This window comes from Haemorhous mexicanus, chromosome 8, assembly GCF_027477595.1.
Source record: "Haemorhous mexicanus isolate bHaeMex1 chromosome 8, bHaeMex1.pri, whole genome shotgun sequence".
Lineage (NCBI taxonomy): Eukaryota > Metazoa > Chordata > Aves > Passeriformes > Fringillidae > Haemorhous > Haemorhous mexicanus.
In genome coordinates, this window is record NC_082348.1 from 26,321,573 (window position 1) to 26,347,050 (window position 25,478).

The following is a 25,478-nucleotide window of genomic DNA, read 5'->3' on the forward strand; positions in this document are numbered from 1 at the left end:
TCAGTGCATCTGTATTCCCACAAGAATGGCAGAATTAGCAAATGGCTGATTTCTGCTACTAATAAAACACTTGTCTTTTCTCCTTCATTATCAGATAGCTGAAGTAATTTTGCCTTGGGTTTGGCTTGGTTGGGATTTGGGGGTTTTTTTCTTGGATTTTTGTTTGTTAGTTTCAAGGGTTTGTTTGGTTCTTGCTTTGTTTTGTTTTTAAATCAAGTAAGGGAAATTGCTACAATCACCATGAAGCAATTTGAAAGCTACCTCACATTTGTTCAAAACATGCATTTGCATTTTGTTAGCCAGTGCAGCCAAACCAAAACACTTGGAAGTTGCTTAAAAAGGTTTTATCAAGAAAACTACAGTGCATACTTGGTAACACACCTCAACTGTTCAAAGCATCTTTGATATCATGCACAGATATTTGTATCCATTTTATAGAAAATGTAAGGATATTACAACCTTTCAAATCTTTAGAGAATAAACTGCAACAGAACATTTACACATTTGGAACTTTAGAACTGATCAGTCATTTAAAACAATACATCTCAGAAATAGTCCTAATAATGGCTAGAAAAGCCAGCAAACAAGTGAAAAGACAGAGGCATAAAATCTCCATAAAAATGTTTTTATTCCTTATCAGCGGAGACTGGTTGTGAAAAGAGGACCTACTGTGAGCTTTTAAACAAAAGAAACCAGTAATCCTCCTAATTATCAGAGACACCAGGGTATCCTGTTCCAGGGAGAAGACAGCTATCAAACCCATCTCCTTGCCCTCTTGCAACACAGGGAAGTTAGTTTTCAGCAAGAGGCTCCACAAATTATGTAGATAAATGCTACTCCAAAGCAGCTGTCCAAGGACCACTGTTTTCCCCTGTTCCATATCAGTCTTCACCCTCGTCTTTCATTTTCTTTTTCTTCTTCTTCTTTTTCTCTGTATTCTGCAAACAAACAAATGTTGCCATGAACAAAGCCTAAGGGAGGAGCAAAGCAACATGTGTAGCTAGGCAACAGGGCTCAGAGCCCAAGCATCACCCCAGCTGCCATGCTCCGCAGAGCACAGCCCCAGCCGTGTCCTCCCTCAGCTGCTGAGTGCACTCCTGCTCACAGGGCCAGGGAGGCTGTGCCACGCTGTCACAGCTCAGCCCTGCAGTGACACACACAAAGGGCACAAAATTCAACCCTGGGTTAAGAACAGGACTTCAGAACTGAGCAAAAAGCTGGGTTTGGTCCCATCTGCTCTACTGTTGCTAGAAGGCATCAAATCAGCAGGTACAGCCTCTGCTCCCTACAAGTCCCAAAGTGGAGAAAGATGCCTGTGGATTGGCACCAAGGGATGCTCTTCCACTAGAAAAGATGCAAAGAGGGGGAAGACTAGAGCTGGGAGTGGGCAGAGGACAGGAGGGGAATGGAGGCATTGCAGTCACAAACTTTCCAGATCTTAGTTTGCAATGCCAATCTCCTTGGACATTACAGTGATGGATATCACAAAATAAATTTACTAGAGCAAAACTATTTGCATGCCATGGATTATACAAATAAGAATTTCTCCCCACCCCTCACTCCACACTATGTTTTGGAGAGAATATTCCCAAAAAGGATCAGGTAGCTGTGCAATTCTGCCTCACCTCAGTTATGGGGCTGGTGGGGAGCTCCTCACTCAGTACCATCTCTTCTTCAGCTTGCTTTTCCTTATCCTTTTTCTTTTTCTTCTTTTTGACAGGTTCACCGTCTTCTACAGCTGCCCCTTCTGTACCACAGAAAGGACAAAAATGAAAGGCAGGTTGTCAGTTATTAAGAGTGCAAAAGGAAAAGCTAAGAGACATCAGAGGATGCAATGACTCCTGTTTACTGTCTCTGCTAACTTACCTGCAGAACTACTCCCTGCTAGAACCAAAATATACAACTACTTCAAACCAGGGTCAGTGTTCAGACAGCACTATTCCCAGCTCCTGCTGAGTTCACATCATGCTATTCCTATATGCTGCTCCCACAGTTTAAAACAACCTTGCATGTTTTCTTTTTTTTTTGCCAAATTACCTTCAAGTACTCCATCAGAAAAGTGACTGTCCACAGTTTGGCAAGTATTTTTACCAGCAACACAGGAGCAGTAAAAGGACTTTAAATCCCCACTTAGAAATACATTTAGACAGCAGTAGTTTGGTCACAACTGATTTCTCCATCTTGATGTTGGAAATTTGCTAACGATCAGATAGATCAGTTTCCTTTACTGTTTAGATTGGCAAACACAAGGATCTCAATGCAACTTCAAGCATTTAATGCAGAAACACTTTCCTATCCTGGACAACAGGAATTATTTATAATATTATTTATATAAGCTGAGAGGAATGTCAACCCAGGGAAAGATTTACTCATGACCTTACAGTTACTTTTCAGAACAATTCATCAACGGCTGCCCTATCTAATCACAGTGGTAATGGAACTGTGATTTACCACTCACTTCCTAGAATACATCCCACAGTCTTAGGAATCTCAAGGTAAAGAAACCAGGCAAAAATCATTACCAAGCTGACAGCCTATGCAGCAGCCAGGCTGTTACTGGAGCATACCCAAGTTAAATTTATTTGCACAGCTGAGTCAGTGCTGGATACCAAGTTTCACACAGTACTCATGACTAAGTTCTGAATGTAGCAACCACTGTCCTTCAGTAGCTACAAAATTGATGCTGAAACCAGAGGTGTTTGTGGTATGTATCTTTGCTACTGGAGGTTTGACTCAGAGATGTCATTTTCTCACCATATGTCTCCCCAGGAAAGAATCAGTTTCATTTTCAAGAACAATCACTCACCAGTTACAAAAAGAACAAGTTCAATTAGGAAAAAAAGACCCAAACCACATAACCTCCTAACATCTCACTGCACTTTGTCACAAGTTTAGTTCCTCAAGCCAAAAGAAGGATTATATGAGTCAAAAATAACACTTCAAACTCTGCCTTTATACAAAAAAAGTTGGCTTCAGGGTAAAAATTTCTGGACATGTCTACAGAAGAATACAGCCAACACATGCAGTTTTCTGACATTTAAAAACATACCAGAAGCAAAACAGCAAAAGATTCTAGATAAAAACCTGGTAAATATAACTTTGAGTGGATTCTGCCAGAAAATTCACAGAGAACAGTGTGTGAGCATAAGGCATTCAAAGCAGGTATTAAAAAAGTGTCCTCACCTCCCTAGGTATGACACTGGGAAAGTAGCTGAAAAATAAGCATAGACTATATTAAAGCCACACTGTGTAACAGGAGCATACAGATAGTATTATGCTACATGTTTTTACTCAGCTGGATTGGTAAGATATGCATTTCCAAGAAAAATGTTGGGTGATAACCTTGAAAAAATAATTTCTTGTTATTACCCTAGATGTCATCGAGTCTGACACACCAGGCAGTGGAACCTGTCACAATTTACAGTGCAGATGATGCACTGGGTGCTCACAGGCACTGTCACTTCTCACAGCAAGCAGCAGAGCCCTCCCTGAAGATTTCAGCTATTGCCTTCTAGCAAAGCTCATCAAAAGACTTCACATATTTGTACCTAGCCAGAATGAGGATAAAGGCTCCAGAGGTGCTGGTCCTTTCCCTCTAGGTGCAATACTTCCAAGTTACTCAAGGCCAGTGGGGGTTTCTTTGTGACACACAGCAGCTGACAAGAAAACCAATAGCTCTGACTCAGGCACAGAGGCACAGAGAGCAGCACCCTGAGGAGCAGTTTGACTGATGGCCCTGGGAGTGCTGGACATCACCTGCAGCAGTTCCACTCACCATTTCTGTCTAAGCTTTAACACACAAGCCTGATGTACTCTCCCTCCTCCAGACAATGCTCCACGTGTACAGAATGAAGTCACACTGCCAAGCAGTAAAGAACACCCTGTCAAGCTGCTGCTTTTGTATCTTGCAGGGTTCACTCCATTAACACCACTAACTGAAGATAGTTCTCTTTTCAAGAGATACCTTCCCAAGTCACTAACTGCTCCTACATCCTGATGCTAAATGCAAGCTGAAGGCTTCCCTGAGGACACTGGTGGTGGTATGCATTTGTTTGGCCACATCCAGCTTCAGAGACCACAGTCACAAAAACACTATTGCCCTATTTCCCTTCACCAACATGAAAACAGGTTTTAACAGACAGCTCCTGAAGTGGATTATAACTTGTTTCAGGCACTAATCCTTCCACCTGGTTTCCTGACAGGTATAAAAGGTGAATGTGTTTTGAAGTTACACCTCAACCCCCTGCCAGTTCCCACCCAAAGTACTGCCATTCATGTACCCCAAACAGGGAGACAGAAACCACCACCCATCTCATCTTGCAATAACATTTACACTTCAGGCTGGCACAATGCAAAATACTGTCCCCTCTTTACAACAGATATTAAAAGCAATGGTTTGACCAGAACTTTTCAGTGGCAGCTTCCCACTCCTTCCTGTCCTTTACCTTCCTATTGTAAAAAGCACAACAAAAATTTCTTGCTGAAGAATGCCTTTTTTTCTGGGACTACTTTTCCCACCACCTCCATTTTTTATGCAGCTGCACAAACAGCATGGGGAAGGAGGAGGCAGAGACTTCTTTCACAACACACTGTCTGGATGTGTTATCTCTGAGCAGGCAAAAGCTGAATAGAGCACTGCAGCAAAAAAACAACAGAGCCAAGAACAGCAGACATTCAAGGCTCACATGCATATTCAAGTGGACGTGCAATATAAATCTTAATGCTGGCACATCCTCTGCACCCTTCTGTGTGTTATGTGACTTGCTGAACTCCTCAACCTTCTAGGACCACCAAGCCCTCACTAGCACACTATGCAATCAGAAGAATCATGCTGCAAAACAGCAAGGCTATGGTCTGTCTAGCAGGTGTCAGGAAAATCTGTGTACCCATGCTGGGTGCTCAAATATAATTTGCAAACATGAGGCAATGCTATTTTCAAGGGTACAAGAGGACAGGCTAAAGGGATTAATTCTGCATAGAGGTGACATAAGTTAAATAAACTCTCTGGAAACATTTATTCTATAGTCTGAAGCAACTGGCACAGTTAGCACTAATGCCCAGGTAGTCAAATAAAAGGATCCAGCTGATAGAAAGAACTGGGAAAAAGCAGGAGCTATTAACCACACATTTGAAGAATTACCCATCTTTTAAGGAAGAAAAGCAACACATCTGAAGCCTGTACTTCAGGTTTGGGGAAATTTGTAAAACAAGCAGCCAAACAGCACAGATTTCAGTAGTCCACAAGTATTCTGGACACCACCTCCAACTCAAGGATATCTGCTAAGCTCCACCCAATCCCCAAATCTGGAAATCAAGTAAATGAAGCAAACACAAGCAGGTTTGTGTATAAAAGCACCAACCATTGAATGATATAACTATGAACTGAAATATCCTCCTCAAACTACAAAAGAGCAGGCTGGAAGGCAATGTAATACTTCACCTGCAATGAGCTCCTGCCTGTGAGATGCCAACCCTTGCTTTGATAATGCAGGGGAAGCCCAAGGGAATAATTCTGGCTATAGTAGGGGAAGTTGGTTCAAAAGCAGTAGCTGTGAGAACAACCACATTCTCCAAAAGCAAATGGGCAAAGTTCAAGCCTCTAAAGTACTCATGTCCTTTTCTCATTATGTTAAGTATAAGAGAACAAGGTGGAGCACAGATCTCAGCTTTACAGCAAAACGGATTCTCCTTCCCTCCAGTGTAACTTTACTTCTCAGCTATGTTTAGATTCCTGCACGTTCCTTCCTCCATGTACATGCACACCATGGACTAAGTGGTGTCTGGAATGATCACACCTGCCATCACCTGAGCGTGAAGAGGCATGGAACCAGCATATCTGCACTCTGATCCCCCAGAAGAGAGCAGGAGAGAAGGCAGAAAGGGAAGGCCCTGACAGCCCCCACCTGCTGCAGGCACAGGTAGTTGGCAAAAGAGGAGTGGTTCGTGCCCAGATCTGGCTCTGGATCTCACAGAAGTGACTTTAAGTCATCTTCTTTTTCCCCATTTTTTCCCCTCCCAAGTTACACCCTGGTGAGAACAGAATGTTTCTTAAGATGAACCATAATGTTAAACTAGATTATTTTGCAGTTGTAGTTCAAAATCTTTCTTCATACAGTAACTTATCAGAGAAGGAAAGAACAACTGTGGACATAGTTCAGTTTTAGCTCCCCAGAGAATAACAATTGTTCACGTATTACGTAAATTCAGATGGAAATTTCCAAGTGTCATTTCAAGTCAAAGTCTGACCTTTTTATATGTTGAGAAATGCCAGAAAACACATCTATACAGAATAAGAGTATTATTGAAAGAAAATAAGGCAAGTTCTGGTTTTACAGAGTGCAGCTTTTCTGTCTTCAAGATACTAAATACAAACCTGCTGAGCAAGAAATTCTGCAAGAATATGAATAGAGTTTTGTTTTTAAATGTTCTTATACATTTACAACTGCCTGTAAATTGACTGCAGTCTGGTGTCAGTCACTTTTTAAAATACACTGCCGTTCTCAAGGAGAATACCCAGGTACTGTGGCTGGCTGTAACTGCTAAGCCCAACTGCACAATACAAACAGGGACATGGCAGCAGCACAGGTACAGCAACCAACCTTTCATCTCTGCTTTGAACTTCTTTGCTTTCACTGCAACCTCTGTGTCCTGTTCATCCACCTCCTGAATTTTGCGCTTCTTGGAAACAACAGGAAGCGTTGAGTCACCAGAGGGGTCAAACACTTTTACTTCACTGTAATGAAGAAAAAAGTCAGTTTATGTATTAAGAAGAGCAAACCTTCAGGGAAGACCCTGCAGTGGAACATAAACTTTCCAACACAACCTACCCAGAATATCTGAAAATCAATCTTGCTCAGCTAACAAAGCATCTACAGGTAGCGAGGCCCTCCCTCCAATACACAGAGCCTTTATCAGTAACCATGACTAGGAAAGAGATACCCCACAAAGTACAACTGTCTGATCTGTCCTGGTTTATACCTGTTCAAGGCTCTACAGAGCACTTGAATTACCCATTACATTGATTTCTCTGGTGCTGAAAGCCTATCCAGCATAGCCATATGGTCAAAAGCACACAGCTCCCCACCACTTGCTGTATTAGTGCATTGGATTTGGTATATTATCCCATAACTGTACCCTAGGGCTAATAATACACACACACAGCATTAGAAGTAGCTTTACTTCTGCTTTTTCTACACTGCCTCTCCACCATTACACTGAGGGCAAACTCACAAGGCAGGGTAATGTTACAGCTCATTGCTGTAGCACCTGTATCACTGAATTTATGGGACAATCAAAAATATCTAATCTGTGTCTGAAACTGCCTCTTCTCAGTTATTGCATGCTCGTTTGTTCAGTTCCAAACTCCTCCACAGGCTGTAGAGAACCAGCCACCCTGAAATCCAGTGCTCTTTAAGTGGAACTTGTAAGGGGCAACTGAACCATCAAATAGCAATGAGGCAGCTCTCTTCTTCTTCAGAAGAGAATTCCTCCTGAAGAAAAAAGAAGTTTTAATACACTAAGTCTAAAATATTTTGTCCCCAGCCACCTAATGGACATCTGAACTTTTCTAAAATAGGAATCTGAAGTAGATGCCTTGCACAAGTTATAAAAGCAAGTGAAGCTGAGTGACTGGGCTGGGAAGCATGTGTAATGCCAGGAGATAGTACCATCAGCTCGTCCTCTAAACATGGGAAATTATTTTTCTGGGTATTAACACTGCATATTGGTTTAAAGAAATTGATTATGCAGCCTTTTGCAAAAAGTGGACTCTGCTTCATATAAACCCAAGTGAGTGCTCACTGGCTTCCTTGTCATTGTCATAATACTGCTAATTAAAAACAAAACCAAAAACCAAAACCTCAAAACCATAAATAAGACAAATATAGCATCTCTTGCATATTTTTTGGAAAGCATACAGAAATGTTTCACTTGAATCTCATCTCTAAAAACTAACTCGCATTTAACTTCTGATACATTACTTTAATTTAGCTAATTCATACAAAATCCATAGCTCCATGCAAGACTAAGATTCTTGCCCATCTCCTTAAAACACTATTTTAGCCTAACATGCCCATGCAGCAGTACTGCCATTTTTGTACTACAAGGACAATCTGACAAGTACTGAGTTAGCTTCCCTTTTAGGTAGCCAGACTATGCCAAACAGCCAGGAATTATCTTCAGATTCTCCCCAAGCCTAGACATGTTTGCAAAGCATGTCTAACAGCAGAAACATGTCCTGGCAGGAGTTCCTGATTCCTCCTTCCCAGAGGTCAAACCCCAGCATCTATGTTGTCTCTTTAACAACCTCCTCCCTCAGCTCCTGCTTCCTGACATGCCCTGATGCTTCATTTACTGACTGACACTGTCTGCAAAAGCTGCTCCAGAAATCACAGCCATCACTACACTTGGAAATGCCTAGCATATGGAAATAGAAGTCACAGCTAGACTCCAGAAAGATGTTTGGGGGCTGCAGATGGGTGCAACAGTGCTAATTTTTCCTCACAGAATGAGCACTGAAACCTGGTTTTGCTGAGCTCTTGCCCTCTCTACACCAAAAGCTCAGCAAAATAAGCAGGGCAAGCTAAGCAAGAAGCCTGCAACTAAATTAAGCAATAAACCCACATGTCACAGCACAGACTAATAATACCTTGTTCAAATCCTCAGATGTTCAGCTGCCCCAGTTGCAATTTACAGTGTCACTTTGGGCACCAGAAACTGTTCTAACAGTGCCCAGAGTACATAAACACCTTATTTATTGCTTAAGACATGTTACTTATTACATGCACGACTTAAATAAGGAGATGAAGCTATGCTCAGAACAAGTGGTGTCTATTTTTTTTTCCTTTTTTTAAGAATAGGATGGCTAAGTAGGTCTCTAGGACAGCTTCCATGTCAAAGAAACTAATTCATACTCTGATTTTCTCTGATTTATTTAATTTGGAATTGTAATAAATAAAGCTACCATATATTAACACCCTGCTTTTTGGGGTGCTGCTGGTAGCACTTAAAGTACTTGTTATCTGATGAAGTCAGTAATTTACTATTAGAAAATCTGGGAAAAAGGAAATTCTTATTAGCAACAAAACTAATATCAATGTTTAAATAGCATAGAAAATGTTTTCTGGATCTTAGGTCAGCCCAGCCCACAACCAAAAAGCTTTTCAGAAATAAAACCATGGAGAGTTATTTTTATTCAGCAAGCTGAAAGGAAAAACCATTCACCTCTTGTTTTGATACTTGTCTGTCTTGGCCAAGGCTTTTCCAGTGCCACTTATTCTTCTTATCTACAAGAAAAATTTAGATATGAAAAACAAATTACTCATAAGGAAAAGAATTCACAACACAAGTTGTTCAGCTCTTGACATGGAAAGACAGACTGTATTATGGGTCAAGCTCTTGTGTACTTGCATTGGCTTTACACCTGAGTGTAGAGTAGTGACAGGGAGTGTAACTGAGGTGAGGAAGGCTGAGGTGAGAATGGCCTTCCTAATGCTGCTCTTCTAGGGCCTAATTCAAGAAAGGGACATCTACTACTGGATCAAATATGCAACAGTAACATGACATAACATTGTACCTCCAAATTCCCAAAAGCAGCTCAAATTTGTGCACTTTTTTCCTTTGGCAAGAGTAACTGCATGTCAGGGCAGGTACCACCCTACAGCTGGCATAAAGCCACCCTCAGAGCCACAACACAGGCCCCAAACTAAATGAAATGTGTACTTGTCAGGTGACTGGTTTGTCTTTTGGTGTTAACATGTCTCCTTGCCTTTGTTCTGATGGGAAGTTTTACCTTCCACAGAGAGCAGGCAGGTTTTTCTGGGTTTTTCATTTTTGTTCTAGTGATGCCACTACTAAAGCACTGGCATCAGATCTAGCTTGGAAGGCTGAACCTAGCTGTCATTAACAAGATCACATGCAGCAGCCACCTAAAAGAGGAAAGGGTCTCTGTTCTCCCAGAACCCTGTGCTGATGGCAACATGGAACAGCAGGTGTGGAGAGCCAGGATATGCATCAGGTGGTAGGAGGGCAGTGCAGCAATTTGCAGAATAACATCTTGCTTTAGCTACAGAGAAAGCTCCCTAAGACTAAGCACCACCAGATTCCAGGAACCAGGGTGGAAAAAATATTGACATAAATACTCCTTCTAAGGTACAGATGTAATAAGCCTATCCTTGCAATTCATAGGGTGAATGTAAAGGTATGATCTTACTAATCTTGGTCGCTATCAAGATTTTTCAGTATAAGGCAAATAAAGACAACCTGTAAACAAGAACAGCTGATACACAAATGCCTGCAGCCAACTTACACACCAGGCCACTCCAGCCAAAGCTGGGAGAAACTACAGGGTAAGAGTGACATGCTACTGAAAGAGAAGAGTCAAAAAGCAGTGTCAGGAAATCACACCCTGAACAAGAATGACAGCTTCATGCAGCTCTCTGTGAGACTTACCCCTCTCTCTTCCAAAAGCCTCAGTCTTGTCTCTACTTTTAGTCTGTTCTCAGCTCCCATTTCAGCACTGGTGTTCTCTCCAAGGGCGTCGTAACGAATAGTCAAGGCAGTCTTTGCTGCCAGCATTCGAGAAATCTGGAAAAGCCAAAAATAATATTAAATGCTAAGAATTAACATAAGGCAATGATTCACTCTGATCTGGAAACCATACCCACCTACAAAAGAACAAAGAACCATTTATTAGCAGTGTTTAGTCCAAAAAGTAATTAGTGTCTCATTCTTTCAACACTGAAATACTGTTAATGTAACACCTTGCTTCCTTGAGAAATAGAAGGAAACTTCTGAGACAGCAAGTCAGTTATACATACTCTACTCTACCCCAACCTTTAGACCAGGTTAGTCTGAGGTGTCATTTCCAGCTTTCTCCAAAATTCAAACACATATTCATCCACCTGCATTATGAAAGACTAAGCTTTAAGACCAAGCTGTTACTAACTTCAGTACAAAAAGAGTCCAATTTTCAGGCAAGACTAAAGCCTTTAACACCTTAGTTTACTATCACATAGAAGAAAGTAGTAACATACCCCTTGAGAAAGCCAGTGTTAAATCCAAACTCATCTGGAATACACCTGTTATTGCTCAGGTATGTCAAACAGACAAACCCCATTCCTTTTTCTGAACAGGAGTGAACAATATTCAAAGATTTCTAGGACAGTGGTATTTTCCATGTTCCAAAGCAATACAGTAAAGCAAGCCACAGAAAAGCCTCACTGTGAAGCTCAAGCTATCATGAAGCTGAAGATATTAATGCCCTGGAAAAAGCCAAGCCAGCAAAGAACTATGCAACTTACCTTTCCTTTATTTTTGGTATTGCTTTGTCCCACCAGAGAGGCATGATAGATAAGGCCAAACTTGGGTGTGTCCCTTTTAGTCTTCAGTGCTCTGAAGAGTGCCTTCTCAGCACCCAGTAACTGAACCGTAGAAGCTGGGTGTTTTGCCAGGTTCAGGAGGGAACCTAGAAGGAGGTGACACAGCAAGAGTAATTTGTCAGAGAAGCAGCTAGGCTAGATTCCTGCTTCTGAATAGTGTAAGAAGCTCAGATCCATCTGTTTTCGTAAGAGCTGTTTTCCATTTATTTCCTGAAGGACAGGTAAACCATTTCAGTCTTTCATGCCTCAACTGTCTTGGTTTGATCTGAGCATCAGGAGAGAAGGCTGATTCAATAAAACATATTCCATTGGAATAATGCCCACTCCTGACAGTCTGACAGCAAGCACATTTCATCACAGAACTGCAGCACAGATAACTGAAATAAGGCTGCTATCTTGAGCCAGTCTGACTATAAATGCTCAGTGCTGGTTTTATACCTCAGAAGTGACTGAACTATCAGCAGGAGGCTCAGTAAGTGTCTCAGAAGAGGTAGTGACTTAAGTTGCCCTCATATTCCAAAAAGAATTCAGGCCAACTGAGATTTTGTCATCACAGACTACTACCAAGCTCATGCTGGTATTCTCAAGATTCCTGAAGTGCTGCCTTCACCCCATTTACCACGATATGTTCACCAGGCCTTACATAATGCCGTTAGCTGACCAGCTCCTCAGAGAAAACCTCTGATGAGGTCACCTAAGAGTCATTCATGTTGGTCACTGTAACCCACCTGCATGAGCAATGAGCCTTGCTCCCACTAGCTCTCCCACCATGACAGTGAGATTGGGAGCAATGGCCATCATTCTGTTCTTCAGGTAGTCGTAGAGCTGTGTCCGATACTCTGAGATTTCGATCACCTGGCACAGAGAGAGTTTGGTTACAGGAGTCAGTATCAGCCGACCAAAAAATAGAAATAGATAAATATACTGACACAAGGAAGAGCTGAGAATTCCAATGTAGGAGACTAACAAATTGCAAAATGCAAACAGCCAAGAGCCAGAACTACAGGAAGTTTTATACAGGGCATATTCCCAGAGCAGAGCTACATCCACAAAGTATATTGTGAACATCTGTTCTTCTTATTCCCTTACGCAACTTATTTATTCCTGATTAAAAAAAAAAGGCAAAACTTCTGATAAAGAATCTGACAACATTCCAAAGACAGAAGCAGAACAGAAATACTTAGTAAGGACATTTTCTTTAGGACAAAACCCTGGAATATTCAGTTTTCACATAAATCTTTGCCACCATTCTCTTGAATGGGATACATTGTCTTTACTTGTTTCATACAAATAGACAGAATTAGAATGCACATAAAAAAGCAGCCTGGTCTAGACCAAGAACAGGAACTCCTAACCCTGCCACTCCTGGTAAAGTCACAAAGGGATCCAACTGGCAGATCTGAAGTCAGAGGGTGTTTGTTCACACACGGCCCAGAAGAGAGCAGGGTAGAACTCCTAATTCTTTTGGGGCTTCAGTGGTCCATTTTTAACCTAGGGTTTATCACCTAGCTTCCACAGTGACAGAAGAAAAAGAGGCTATACAATGCTATTATCTCAAATTCTTGAAAGTACAATGAGAGCAAAACTCCTCCCAAAAGTAAGACTGCCACTTTCAGAAGACCTTGTGCAGACATCAACAGCCTGAGATGGCTCAGATGAGGTAGTGACTGTGCACCCTCACGTCTGATCATCAGGAAAGCAACAACACAGGAATCATCACTGCCATCACAAGAGTTAGCACTGCCCTGGGAAAAGCTCTCCTTAGCAGAAGTGGCTCTTGTGAGCTGAAATAGTCCTACTGCTATCCATTCAGGTGTACATACCTGATCACAGAGATGGATGATGTTGTTTATGTCTTCTTCTGATACTTCTGTCCCCATGGAAATCTCAGCGGCAGCCTTCACATCCTCCTCAATCTCCTCTGGTAGGATGTCAGAAACATCAGTGGAAGCAAAATTGCTTCTGTCTCCTGTAGGGGACAGATGAAAGCATGTTTGTGCTGGGGGCGAGATGAACTAGCAAAAAAAAGCACAGAAACAGATGAAGATAAAAGGCCAAAATAAAAACAGTGAGTCAAGTCTGCCATCACACTATTCCAAATTCCTAAAATATATGTCAGTGTTCTGACTTTGTGTTTATACCAACTGGGAATGGTTGGAAATATTAAATTTGAAACTAGAAAAAAAACCCAGAAAGCTCATACTGCATACTTCATCTTTTCAGTAGCTGGTTGCTGCAAAATCTTCAGTGACAATATTAGAAGAATAGAATTCCAGGAAGCAGTCACTTACCACTAACCAAATCTATTTAATTGTTTCTACAGCTGAGGGGGAAAAAAGCTCTCTTAAAACCCCAAGTCTCCCTCTGGACTACAAACTTCATTATTACAAAAAACCAACTAAGCAAAAAATAAATCAATACAAAGCACATGAGCCCAAGAGGTGAGGCATGTGTCCAAAATATAGCATTCTTCCTGCTCTTATAAGTAATTCTAGTAGCTGCTCTCTTCAAAAACATCAGGCAGGCAACACTTTTCTTTACATCAGTTTTTTAGGAGCTGATTTCCAAACTGGTCTGCTGACTAATTGTGATTCTAAGACATGCTGGTGGTCCATGAAGGACTGGCTGGAGATGTGGCATCAGCTTTCACTTCAGTTTTCAAATAGCAAATTGCACCAAGACCCAGATGCAAACACACCCTCTTTTTCTGCTGGCCCCATCCACCCTGCTGCTGAAGGCAGCACTGCTCAGGGCGATGAGCAGAGTGGGTCCCACAGCTGTGCCACTCAGGCTGTGCCCACTGCCATGCCCAGGCTGGGCTGCCCTCACTGCTCACCGACTTTGCGCACGCATTTGCAGTAGGTCAGGTTGTCTGTGATGATTTTGCCCAGCTCAGGGAAGTGCCAGCCGTACCATTCCCGGCAGCGCATGATGTAGTTGTTCAGCTCTTTGTCCAAGTCATCAAGAAGTGCTAAAAGAAAGAAGGATGGAGTTCTTTTTCTAAAAGGGCAACCAAAGAATGTGATACTCTCAAACCAACCAATAGCGTAAAGGGAGATTACCTGAAGTATTTCACTCCATAAATATTGGAACAAACCAAATTACACTAGAAGTCTTAACTTTTCAGAGAGCTGCGTAATACCAGGCACAATACTACAGAAATGTTGGAATTCCTGTGAGTGCGGCCCCAAAGTTTTATCACTGGGACCATCTTGGACAAACTCCCTAAGCACATTCCCCTAGAAGGAGCGCAGCAGCCAGTTCTCCTTCCTCTTTGTCAGCCAAAATGCTACACACAAGGTTGATGTAAAATCCAGGCATCCAATCAAATTTGAGGAAAAAGTGTGTTTTACTGGTAACTAACTGATCTGGTATTCCATTACTTAATTTAAAAAGTAAGCCTTTTAGTTGCTGTTATAACATAAATATACCAAATACAAAGCCAAAGGGCTCACCATTTACTCGATATGACAAATAAGCAGATTTATAGTTTATTAGAGTACAGCACCTACAGTCTATATTGCTAGACAGCCTTGAGGCTAAAATATTTCCTGCTAATGCAAAACCAACATTCCCATCTGTTGTCTCAGTGGTAGTGATGAAGGAACTGAATTACATCATTAATTTCAGTTTGACTATGTTTCATCATTGGCAACAGTCTGGGAATTAATATTCCAAACAGGATTCCTCACCACTGCTTCACAGCAAGCATGAAGATTATGATGTGTGTCTCTTCAAGGAAAAATGAGGAATGGGCTTTCCTAGCTGCTTTAACAACTTCAGTCTGTTTTGCATTTAGAAAGCAAGGAGACAGCATTACACACTGGAGTGTGATTTACACACCTAATGTAGGAGTCTAGTCCTACACTGCCCTCTATGCAAAACACCACCTAAATGATGGGTCAGAAAATGCTACCCTGTGAGGCCCATTCTCACAGCACCACTCAGAAGAGAGACATGTGGGGAAGGAAAGCCCTTACAGGACTGAACTAACACTGCCTGTAGTTCAGCTGATTTCTATGCTAAGAAAAAGTGCATGCCAGTTTATTGTATTGCCCTAAAAATGTTTCTGCTTGTGGAAAACCCTATTGAGAAAACACACTTTATGCCTAGATGAACATCAGTGCCCAATTTACTAAGACATCCTAGGAGGAAATTGACAGCAATACTTTTCTTTAGTCAATGTAAAGAAGTCAGCTTCCCTAAGCCAAATCCATTAATAATTTAAGCTCTAAATATACTTACAAATTGCCTGGATAATCATGGTATCTACTTTGTCTGGGCTGAATTTCAGCTTGTAGCGGGAAAGGCTGAGGAGACACAAACACAGTTTCATCAACATCCTGACATCCTGTTGCAGAATATGCCCCACCTGTTCCTTTTTAACAGGAATACAGTTGTCCGCAGGTTCATTGAAACCAAGCTCAGTTCTGTGCCACTGACTGCTCTCAGCTGGGGCCAGAAGCCACACTGACACAAGCTCCACAACAGCCCTGACATGAGTCCCTCCCATCCCTGTGACCAGGGTGAAAGTGAAAGTTATTTGTACCACCTGCTGCAGACTGAACATGAATGCTGTGGCAGGAAATTAATTGGCTTTTGGCTTTTCTGCATGGTTCTCCACAAAATGTCTTTGTCAACAGCACTTCCAGTTGGGCAGCAGCTGGAAGCAATCCACAAAACTGCACCTCCCAGGGGCAAATACCAGCAACACTAATGTGAAGCAACAAAAGAAACTTCCTGGAACAGATTCTCACTGTCTGAGAAAGCCCATTACCATCTGGCTTTAATGTTATGTTAACAATTTCTCTGTAATCTACAGTGAAAGACACTTGGTATCAATGAAGAATTGCATTTTAAAAGTCTTTTTTCAATATTAATGCCCATTTTCTAAGCAAACACACTTTTAAGGAATTGGCTACAGCAAAGCATTTCTCCAGCTTGCCAATGGCTTGTGACAGGACAAGGTCATGTTAGAATATGGATTAAAAAGTTACTCACTAATGGATGCTTGATCCCATGGTGATCCAACTACTTGGTATTTAACTACTACTCCTATAAATCTAAAAAGCAGCAAGGACAAGGTGGGAAGAACAACCCTGTCTTTAACATTTGCATTATCTATTATATGGGTATTTATTCTAGCATAAATCATCAAATTGTGGTCTCTACCTTGTCTCTTAGTGGCAATGGAGCTTCAAATGACTCCCTTGACTGCTCCAGACACAGTCCAGAAGTATATCCTGATGTATATAACATGAAAAGGAAAGCTACCAGCTTCCACTTTGGCTGAAAATGAAGCCTTTCCCTAAAGGGTGGGTGCAAACTGAAAGCCCTTCCTTTGTAAAACAAGATTTCAGATACAGAAGTATCTTGACTTACAGAGTATGAGACCATGCGACATACTCAGAAACACTTCAAGCAGCACAGCACAGCCAGGGGCAGACAGGATGAGAGAGATCTGTTGTAGGAACTCACCTGTGTGCCAGACCCAGGCACATAGCTGCCATCTCTCGAGAAGGGAGGCCTGTTATGAGCCCTTCAATCTGTGAGCGAATTCCTCTCATCAGCTCTGTAACCATTGGGCTGTGTATACAACTCAAATTCAGCTTCTCCTGCAGTGTGGAAATCAATGGTCCAAAGTCAGGCATAACACAACATTCCTCTGAAGTCCTTCTTCCAGCAGCCTTACATCATTTTAACTGGTTTTCCCACTGCAATCCTGTGATCACACAAGTTTCATCCATTTTTGATGTTCAAGGTAGTGACACGCCCAGTTCCCCACACAGTTAACATTCCACTTTGAAGAGCAGATTTAAAATTAATGCTATGTAGAACATTCAACTTAAGATTCAGGATTTTGAAGTTTACTAGAAACAGTTTGGTCACAGAAAGAAAATTCAGAGGTAGAGGGTTAGGGGCATTGTGTCTTTTTCAGAGAACAACAGTGAATAATTAGTTTAAAGTCCTTGCTATTATTCACTTTAACATGAAGCCCTCATTTTGCACCCTCCACAGTCTCCTAAGACAGCATGAGGAGGTTGTCAGAACAAAGTTCAGTGGAACGGGGAGCAATTGGACATGAGATGGGAAACTGGTATTTGACACTTAGGAGACACTGGAAAAAGCAATCCACTTTCACTGAACCTCCTTCCTCTGGGCAGGCAAGGACCAAGAGCTGTGCACAGCTACCTGCACACTGAGGAATGCACAACAATGCCCACTCCCAGAAAGACAATAAATCATCACCCTACTATTGCTGCATCTGTTAGTGAGGAATATGTGTCTGGCTGGCTTGGGTTTTTTGGTTGGTTCCTCCCTCCACTCTTTTTCTGGACTGGATAATTAGAAAATTAATTTTTCTACTTGCTGGGTTTCTAACCAATATTTAAGAGAGAAATCAAGCAAACCTGAAGACCTCAGTGCATTCTTACCATACCAGTGACCTGTGCTCTCAAGACAACATCTTCCCTGTACACATACTATGACTATCCTCTATGCTGCAAACACTGGCAGCATAATCCATTGCTAGCAACTGCAAAATCTCTGGAATCTGACTGCAGCATTTCAGTAGCATGAGACAAACGGAAAAACAGCAAAATCAGTTATCACCTTTATGACACCTCCAAGTTTGGCATCTGCCACAGCCAACTGCTCGTGGGCATCTTTTGCCACTATCTTCTTGAGAATCTTCTTCAAATTCTTGCTGAGCTTGCCTTCTACAAGAGCTGTGGATGCTGTATAAAACAAAAAGACCAAAGATGCTATTTCTTTCCTCTCCTAAAACCTGTAAAAATATTACTCCTAACTTCATCTATTTATTTTAACTGTGCACAGTAGCTCTAGTCTGAGTGCAATACTACTTCACCATGCAGTAGCTAAAAATCAAAATAGAAGAAAATTATACACGTCCTCCTCTGAAGGCCTAAATGAAAAACCTTTCTCCCAGTTGCCTCTCCTTTCTCCATATGTTTTCAGTTCTATTTTTGCCAATTTTGTTAAAGGATCTCTACAAACAGTATGCCATATGCTTTAGATACATGTTTAACATTTCCAATGGCAAAGTTATATGGGAATATTTAGTGTATAATTTAATTAACCAACCATTTGCCAGATCCCTTAGGCAGCAACCATGATATCCTAAATTGAGTAATGGTTTATTTGCATTCTCTGGTGACGATAATGTACTATCTAAAGCCCCAGGAATGATGCCAAACTGGACAGTCAGACAGACCCTTTTAATACAGCATGCAGACAGAAGAATCTTTAAAGGATGTTCTTAATTCTTAAATATTAATAGATCTGTAAAAGCTTTACAATCCCACACAATATATTTTAAGCAGGCACTTATACAACTCTGAGGGTCAGCTCTGAGCTCCACTGAACTTCTGGGACTGATACATCTCCACCACAGTAACAGAGCAGCAGCTAGTGATTTTTGCTTTCCAGAACCTAATGACATGTAAGAGTAAAATCAAAGTGCTGTGCTGAGTTTCCTCTCAACCCTTCTGCAATGCAGATAATTTTCTACCCTGCAAGCTGGCCAACAGCATCCAACCCCTTGAAACAGTCACATACATAGTCCTGCCTTCAAAATAAATGAGCCATAAGTCGTCTGAAGATCTCAGTTTCACAGATAAGCTTACTTGAAGCAGAGTAGTAGAAGGTGTTGGATGTTTCTGAGGTTTTTTTAATCAGCCTAAGAATACATGAACTGAATCCAAACCTATGCAAAAGCAATGTAATCCAAAAAATATGTCACAGAGAGGAATGTACAGCAGCTTCAATCTCAGCTCTTTTACTTGCATCTCATGTTTGATGGCTGTGTTTCCATTCTTGTTTCTTTGCTTCCTTCATAAGGTATCCCTACTGCATCAGAATATGAAGAGCTGATCTTTAATTATAAATGTGACCTGGAACACTCACCTACTTAAATCATACAGCACATTCAGCAGTAATTGTCACACCATTTCTGAATTATTGCCTAGAATTCCTACCACTTCTGTTCAAATCAGGCCACACATCAAGCATTTAAGTGCAGAATTCGTAAAAAATATTGAATATAAGGCTTCCCATTTTGCTTAAACTCCTGAATTTGAGGAGAACACAGACCTTTCTTAGGCTGAAACAGGCACAACATGTATCCATAAAACCCAGGTGGTTGTAATAATGAATGTTCTTAATACCTGTCTGTTGTCTCAGTGGTAGTGACGAATTGTTGACTCAAATCAGTGATATTCAGCTTCAACAAGAATCCATCATTGACAACAGACAGACTACACATGTCAGTCACAACTTATAGGGTGCTCATTTGTAAACTGCTTAAAAATATGCACTGAAGGAAAAAACTAGACTTTATTACATCTTTATTGCACTAGAGACTGGATAGGTGACCTCATAACCATCAAAACCAGCTCACTTTTAAAAACCTGTAATTTAAAAGCCAAGAAAAGAAAGAGCATGGACACAGGCAAGCAATGAGCGAAATAATGCATGATAGAGATTTGATTTTTTTTGTAATAATAGTGTTAACTCACCAGCAAGTGCTTCTGTTGTGTCCTGAAATTTTTCAAAGTGTTTCAGCTTTACTCTACAGACATAAAATAGAAGTGTGTAAACAAGTGTACATAAACCACATGCTAGAACCATTTTTCCTGCCTCTGCTACTACAGCTCCTCTCTACTCCCAATGGCTTCAAGAGAGCAAAGATCAATTTTCAGACCCTCAAAGAGGACTGAGAGCACCCAACTGGCCAACTGAGTCTGGTGTGATGTTTCAGCTCGGTCCCACAATAATTCTATGAAGGGGGAAAAAAAAAAAACAAAGGAATTTTGATTTGGCATTTCTTGGACCGACATCACCAGAAAACCTAACCCCTCCTTTTGCTTTGTAGTTCATATTTAAAGACAGACATCATCCATTTAAATTTCAACATTGCACCCTGATTGACTGATGATAGCATCTTTCCACTCATCTTCAAAAGGAAATGTTCTGCCTCTGTGGAATGCAGAGCCTGCACAGCTCAGATTTAACATGCTTTTCAACCAAATACATCTTCAAAGCCTTTAAATTTGAACTGATTCATTGCCCATGTATCCTCAAGTCCTCCCCTGTAATTAGATGCTAGAATACAAGTCCTGAGCCGAGCTTAAGACAAAAAACAAAAATTTCTTTAATGCCCTGAGCGCTGACCAGAGCCAAGAATCATACGAGGAGTGTTTAACCACCCTGTGTCAGACAGCTTCCCTCTACCCCTCACACAGCCTGTGGTGTTGATATATAGTTACAGCTAAGAAGCTATCTCAATCCACTAAATTCCTTGTCAGGGACAGGCATTTAACTAATCCAGCTCTGATTAACCACTGCTGCTTGTGAGTCAAGTATCAGCAAAGGAAGCAAGGTCACAGATACAGCTGAATACTTGAGTTAAGCATTTGCAGATCCCAACAAAAGCTTCAGGCTTACACTGATGCCTTTTCAGAAAGGTAAAAGAGGAATTATTTTTATCAGAGTAGAGATCCCATTAAGAGCCACATCCTGTATACCTAGTGCCCAAGATGATGTTTCCAGGACAAGATTAACCACATTACAAACAGGCAAGATGTGGGATATTCTGGCCTCTGCTTTAAGTACTGCTACACAGCAGGATAAATATGAAATGCACAGCTTGCTCAGATGCATCCATTATAATCTGGTTATTACAATGGATGCATCCATTATAAAGCTGCTTAGAAATCTTCCAATAAAACCACTACACAGACTTGGAAGGAATCCACCACTGTCCCCAGCTTTAGGGCAATTTGCTAGAAAGGCCAGCTTGATTAGTGGATGCTGCAATCCCTGTGAACTCTGCAGTGGTGCTAAGTCTCACTGCTGGCATGGGCAACAACACTAGCTCTCAATTCAGTGAGTTACCTAGTTCCACCTGGATTAAGCTTTATTTTTCCCAAAATAATTTCCTGAGAGCACACACCCCTGTCATTTCACTGACACTTCCAGCATTACAAGCTTGGATGTCCTTGTCAAAGCACCCACATCACCTTAAAATATTGTTCAATTTTTCTGCTTTGGTGACACATGGTAATGACTTCTGCTACTTAATTATTCTGTAAGATATTTCTTTCACTTTGATATTTCATTGTAAGCATCTCAGAGTATCTAATTTCACATTATCACTGCTCACAATAGCTCACAACAGCTTTTACAATACTGGAACCCAAAAATCAGTACTTCATTCTGAACCTCAGCTGTGTGTAACTACAGGCAGCCATGTCCTTCCACAAGCCACACTGCTATCCCCACACAAAGCTGCTTACATTTTGTTTGCTTTTTCAGGAGTTTCAAATTCTTTCCACAGACTGTCAACTTCTTGAAGCTTTCTCTCATTCAGAACCTGCAGGAAAAAACCACAACACACAACTATATTTAGTTCTTACACGCAGGAGACCTGAAACATTTACAGTGCACCCAACCACTCTGCAGTAGTTAACACTGAGTCACTTCAGTGATCTCTGTTTTCACCATTCTCTCTCAGCAGCTTTACCCTACCAAGACAATAGTGCAATACTTTTACTTTCATCTGAATTACCGAAGTTCTACAATAATGGCTGTGTCCTCCTGGACCCGGCACATTAAAGCAAAAACTCTCTTCTTCTTTATCAAAACTGGGCTTGCTCCACCTCCTCTACAAGACTCACTCATAACCACAGTGACCCAAACCCAAATTTACCACTGCTTAAAAAAAAAAAAACCACCTGGGAAATCTAACAGAAAGCAGTGATCCCCCAAGTTATTTTCATTAATCAGACCTAACCCAAACAAAAATGAAAACATCCCTGTAAAGAACAGTCATCACCACAGCTTGGTCATCAACCACACCAACAATTACCTAAGAGGCAGCAATGGCTTAATCCCATCTCTGTACACAGGGAACCCCCTCAGCTTTTAAGCAGCACAAGATTAACACTTACACTCTTGGAGCCTATAAACATTTCACAACATGCAGAGTGCATGGCAAGTTCTCAGAAAATGGCTCAAGAGAATAGTCGAGATCTTTACAACACTGTTCTTTACATCTCACTCAATAACCTTGTGGTTTTGTCCCCACATCGCAAACGCAACGCAATTGCAATTTAACTCAGTGCAGGAATCATTCCTAGGATTATAAATTTTGCTCCCTAGAAGATTTTTAAACCCTGGTTGAAGGAGGTTGTCTTTTTTTTAAACTCAGTTAGTAGGTGAGCAAATAAACCTAGCAATTAACATCCCACATGACTGTGAGGCACAGCAAAACCTTGGGGCAACTCCTCCTTTCCTCAGCCAGATGATTCTTTCCTGCAGTTCATTTTTCCTACACCAACACCTACAGAATTTTCAGCTTCTATAAAAAGACATGGGCACATAAAAAAAAATGAAAGACGCTAAAATCAAGACTGTTAGTGTATAAAAATGACACGCCTATTGATAACTGCTGACAGCTGCAGCAAACACTGCAGCACCTCTGCAGATACCTCCCTGCAGTTCTCTCTGTATGTCCCTCCTTCTACCTTTGCTTCATACCTAGCCTCCCTTCAGAAATTACAATATTAAAATTTATAACAAAATATTGCCTAAACTGAATGGCTTCACCCCAATGAGGAGAAAAGGTTTCACGGCAGAGGAAGGAAATATCGTGCTCCACAGAGCAGCAAGGGTGCAATTCTGCTACAGGCAAAGGTAGAGGAAACCAGAGCCTTCCTCTCTTCACATCTGCACTAATGATCACAAAAGTTAAACCCCAAGACTAAGTTGGAGGGGAAAAAATAAGGATGTTATGATCAAACTAAGACCAAGCCGGTAAAACTGTACATGAATCAACACTCGAGCAAAAGAAAAGCCAGAAAGGAGCACGACACTGCAGCAACTCTAGTTTAGGCTTGCTCAAAGCCCCAGGGAGCTGCAGCCCTGAGCCACCCGGTCAGGAGGCTGGCAAATCCCCGGGAAGGTGTCTGCTTGTCCCTCTGGGAGAGCGAGGTCGGGACACGAGAATCCTGGGGACCCGCACGGTCCCCGCCATTCCCGCTTTCGGGCACGCCCAGGGCAGCGGCCCCGCACGGCCGGGAAGGCGCTGCCCGTCTCCCACACGCCCCTCACGCACCCGCGGGGTTCTGCGGATACAGCCGCCCCGAGGGCACAGCCAGGATGAGAAAGGGGTCAGCACCCCCCAACCCGGCTGCCCCCAGCACAGGCCGAAAGGGGCACGGCCACGAGAGCACAACTTCCTACCGAATCCGGGCCGGTAGAGGGGGGCAAACGAGGGCCAGAGGCGACGCTTGGCAGGCACCGAGGAGATCCCCTTCCGCCCGCCGAGCGCCTTCAGCCTCCTCCAGCAGCCCCTTCCCCGGGGCCTCGATCACAACGCGACCCCTCTGCTCCCACCCCCGGCCCTGCCCCCCCCCGAGGGGCCGCACTGGATGCGGGGGCCCTCCGTCCCTCCCTCACTCTCACCCCCGCCCGTGTTTCCCCGTAATTTCCACAGTAGGCCCAACGCGCCCCCCTTCGCCCTCCCTTCTGCTCCGCCGCAGCTCGGCGGCCGCGACCCGTCGGGCGAGAGGCAGCACGCCCCGAGCCGCAGCCCCGCGGCTCACCTTGAAGATGGCATAGCCGGCGGCGGTCTCGAACAGCACCAGCATCGCTGCGGCGGGCGGGGGGCGCCACGTGCGCCGCCTCACCGGACCCCGCTCAAGCACGCGCGCGCCGCGCGGCGGAAGCGGAAAGGGAAGCGGCTGCGGCAGCGGAAGTGAGCGCGCTCGGGGAGCGGAAGCGGCGGGGCCGCCTATCCGCCCGCCAGCCACGTGGCGGGGCCGCGCCCGCGCCCCCGCCTGTCCCCCGCCCCGCCGCGGGTTCGAGTCTCCAAACGAACAAACACGCGGGAGCCGCCGGGGTGCCCCTGTAGCACCTCACCAGAGCTGCCCTCGCTTCCCCGGGTGCCGCAGTTGGCGGCAGGGTCGGCCGCCGTAGATAGGAAGCGGGGTGTCCCCCGGGACGCGGGTGGCCGTGCCGGAGACTTAGTTTCCCGTACGGATCCAGAAGCGGGTGTGAGCGGGTGGCCCCCTCGGCGACCCCGAGACGGACCGGCCGCGGTGCCGGGGTGCAGCCGGCTCCCCCGGCCCTCCGCACACGGCGAGTTGCGTTCTCTGCCCGCTTCGCTCTCGCTCCCGCGGCCTGACCTACAGTTCATCGTACCAAAACCAGTTTCTTTACGTAAAGAATTGTTGACAGAGTGCGATTGTGTGTGTGTTTTAAAGCTTGGCTTGGCCGACATTCTGCACATATAAACCAAGAGCTCTGAACGCTGCGTGTTTCCCCAGGCTGCTGCGGTCTCCCCGGGGCAGGGGCAGTCCTGTCCGGGGCACGGCAGGGCCGGGGGCGCAGGGGCGGATATTTGTGCCACCTCCTGCTCTGTCCTTGGCACAGCCCGGGCGTGCACAGCGCGGTGCCTGGCTGACCTACTTCTGTGCCGCGGTCCTGCTGAGAAGCCGAGCAGCTGCGTGCCAGTGGGAGGCAGGCGGAAAGCGCCGCTCCTTGCCCTTAGAAATCCCCATTTATTTCACAGGCAGGGTTATCGGTGCTGAGAACAGGCAGAGATTTTCCTGCCCGCAGGAAGAGAGGCTCCGAGAAACGCTTGGGTTTTGATTTATATCAGGCGTTCATTGCTGCATTTTATGCAAACATCTGTATGAGTCAGCACGCCTTTGTTTCCTCCATGTAAGGAGTGTGCTGGAAAGCCAACAGTGAGAGAAATCTGTTGACTTGAATATTTCTGAAAATATTTTTTTTTTTTTTCAAAGGAAAGACTTTGGTACTTTACGTTACATAACCAATTTTCTTAAAGTTTCACCACCAATAATATTGACAAAGAAATTAGGTTCAAGGTGGTAGAGAATTTCCAAGTTCCACCTAGTTTTAAAGTACTGTTTCTGGCCTGGCTGGCAGAGTACCATTGTTATGTAAGAGCTGCTGTTACTTAGCTGGCTGCCCCAGAACACTGCATCCATCCTGTTTGCTAGCACTTACCCCTCTCAGACAAGCAAATTGGCATGATGAGATTACAGATTGTTC

The 25,478-nt window shown here is 43.2% G+C and overlaps 1 protein-coding gene and 4 non-coding genes across 5 annotated transcripts; all 5 read right to left on the reverse strand.

Moving 5' to 3' along the window:
* Positions 1-609: 609 nt before the first annotated feature.
* Positions 610-24,161, reverse strand: NOP58 (NOP58 ribonucleoprotein). Its single transcript, XM_059853306.1, has 15 exons — positions 24,005-24,161; positions 21,695-21,771; positions 19,916-19,968; positions 17,991-18,115; positions 16,857-16,993; positions 15,624-15,688; positions 14,215-14,349; positions 13,202-13,347; positions 12,107-12,233; positions 11,301-11,464; positions 10,450-10,584; positions 9,223-9,284; positions 6,600-6,733; positions 1,626-1,747; positions 610-938 (listed from the first exon to the last, which is right to left on the reverse strand). Exons 1-15 carry the CDS (start codon positions 24,047-24,049, stop codon positions 882-884), a joined length of 1,584 nt encoding a protein of 527 aa, XP_059709289.1. The 5' UTR covers positions 24,050-24,161; the 3' UTR covers positions 610-881.
* Positions 11,855-11,939, reverse strand: LOC132330753 (small nucleolar RNA SNORD11). The gene has a single exon (XR_009487411.1). It is a non-coding gene; the product is annotated as a small nucleolar RNA SNORD11 (small nucleolar RNA).
* On the reverse strand, positions 13,023-13,106 carry LOC132330754 (small nucleolar RNA SNORD11B). The gene has a single exon (XR_009487412.1). It is a non-coding gene; the product is annotated as a small nucleolar RNA SNORD11B (small nucleolar RNA).
* LOC132330757 (small nucleolar RNA SNORD70) lies at positions 14,953-15,040 on the reverse strand. The gene has a single exon (XR_009487415.1). It is a non-coding gene; the product is annotated as a small nucleolar RNA SNORD70 (small nucleolar RNA).
* On the reverse strand, positions 19,565-19,653 carry LOC132330756 (small nucleolar RNA SNORD70). The gene has a single exon (XR_009487414.1). It is a non-coding gene; the product is annotated as a small nucleolar RNA SNORD70 (small nucleolar RNA).
* Positions 24,162-25,478: the final 1,317 nt, after the last annotated feature.

Bases quoted from the DNA above. Each gene is read 5' to 3' on its own strand.
- NOP58 (XM_059853306.1), bottom strand. From the start codon at position 24,049: ATGCTGGTGCTGTTCGAGACCGCCGCCGGCTATGCCATCTTCAAG. The intron at 19,969-21,694 runs GTAAGCAGCTTT...TTATGTCTGTAG, and splicing joins CCTGAAAAAGCAAACAAAAT to AGTAAAGCTGAAACACTTTG. The intron at 15,689-16,856 runs GTGAGTTCCTAC...GTGTCTCCTCAG, and splicing joins TGCCTGGGTCTGGCACACAG to CCTTTCCCGCTACAAGCTGA.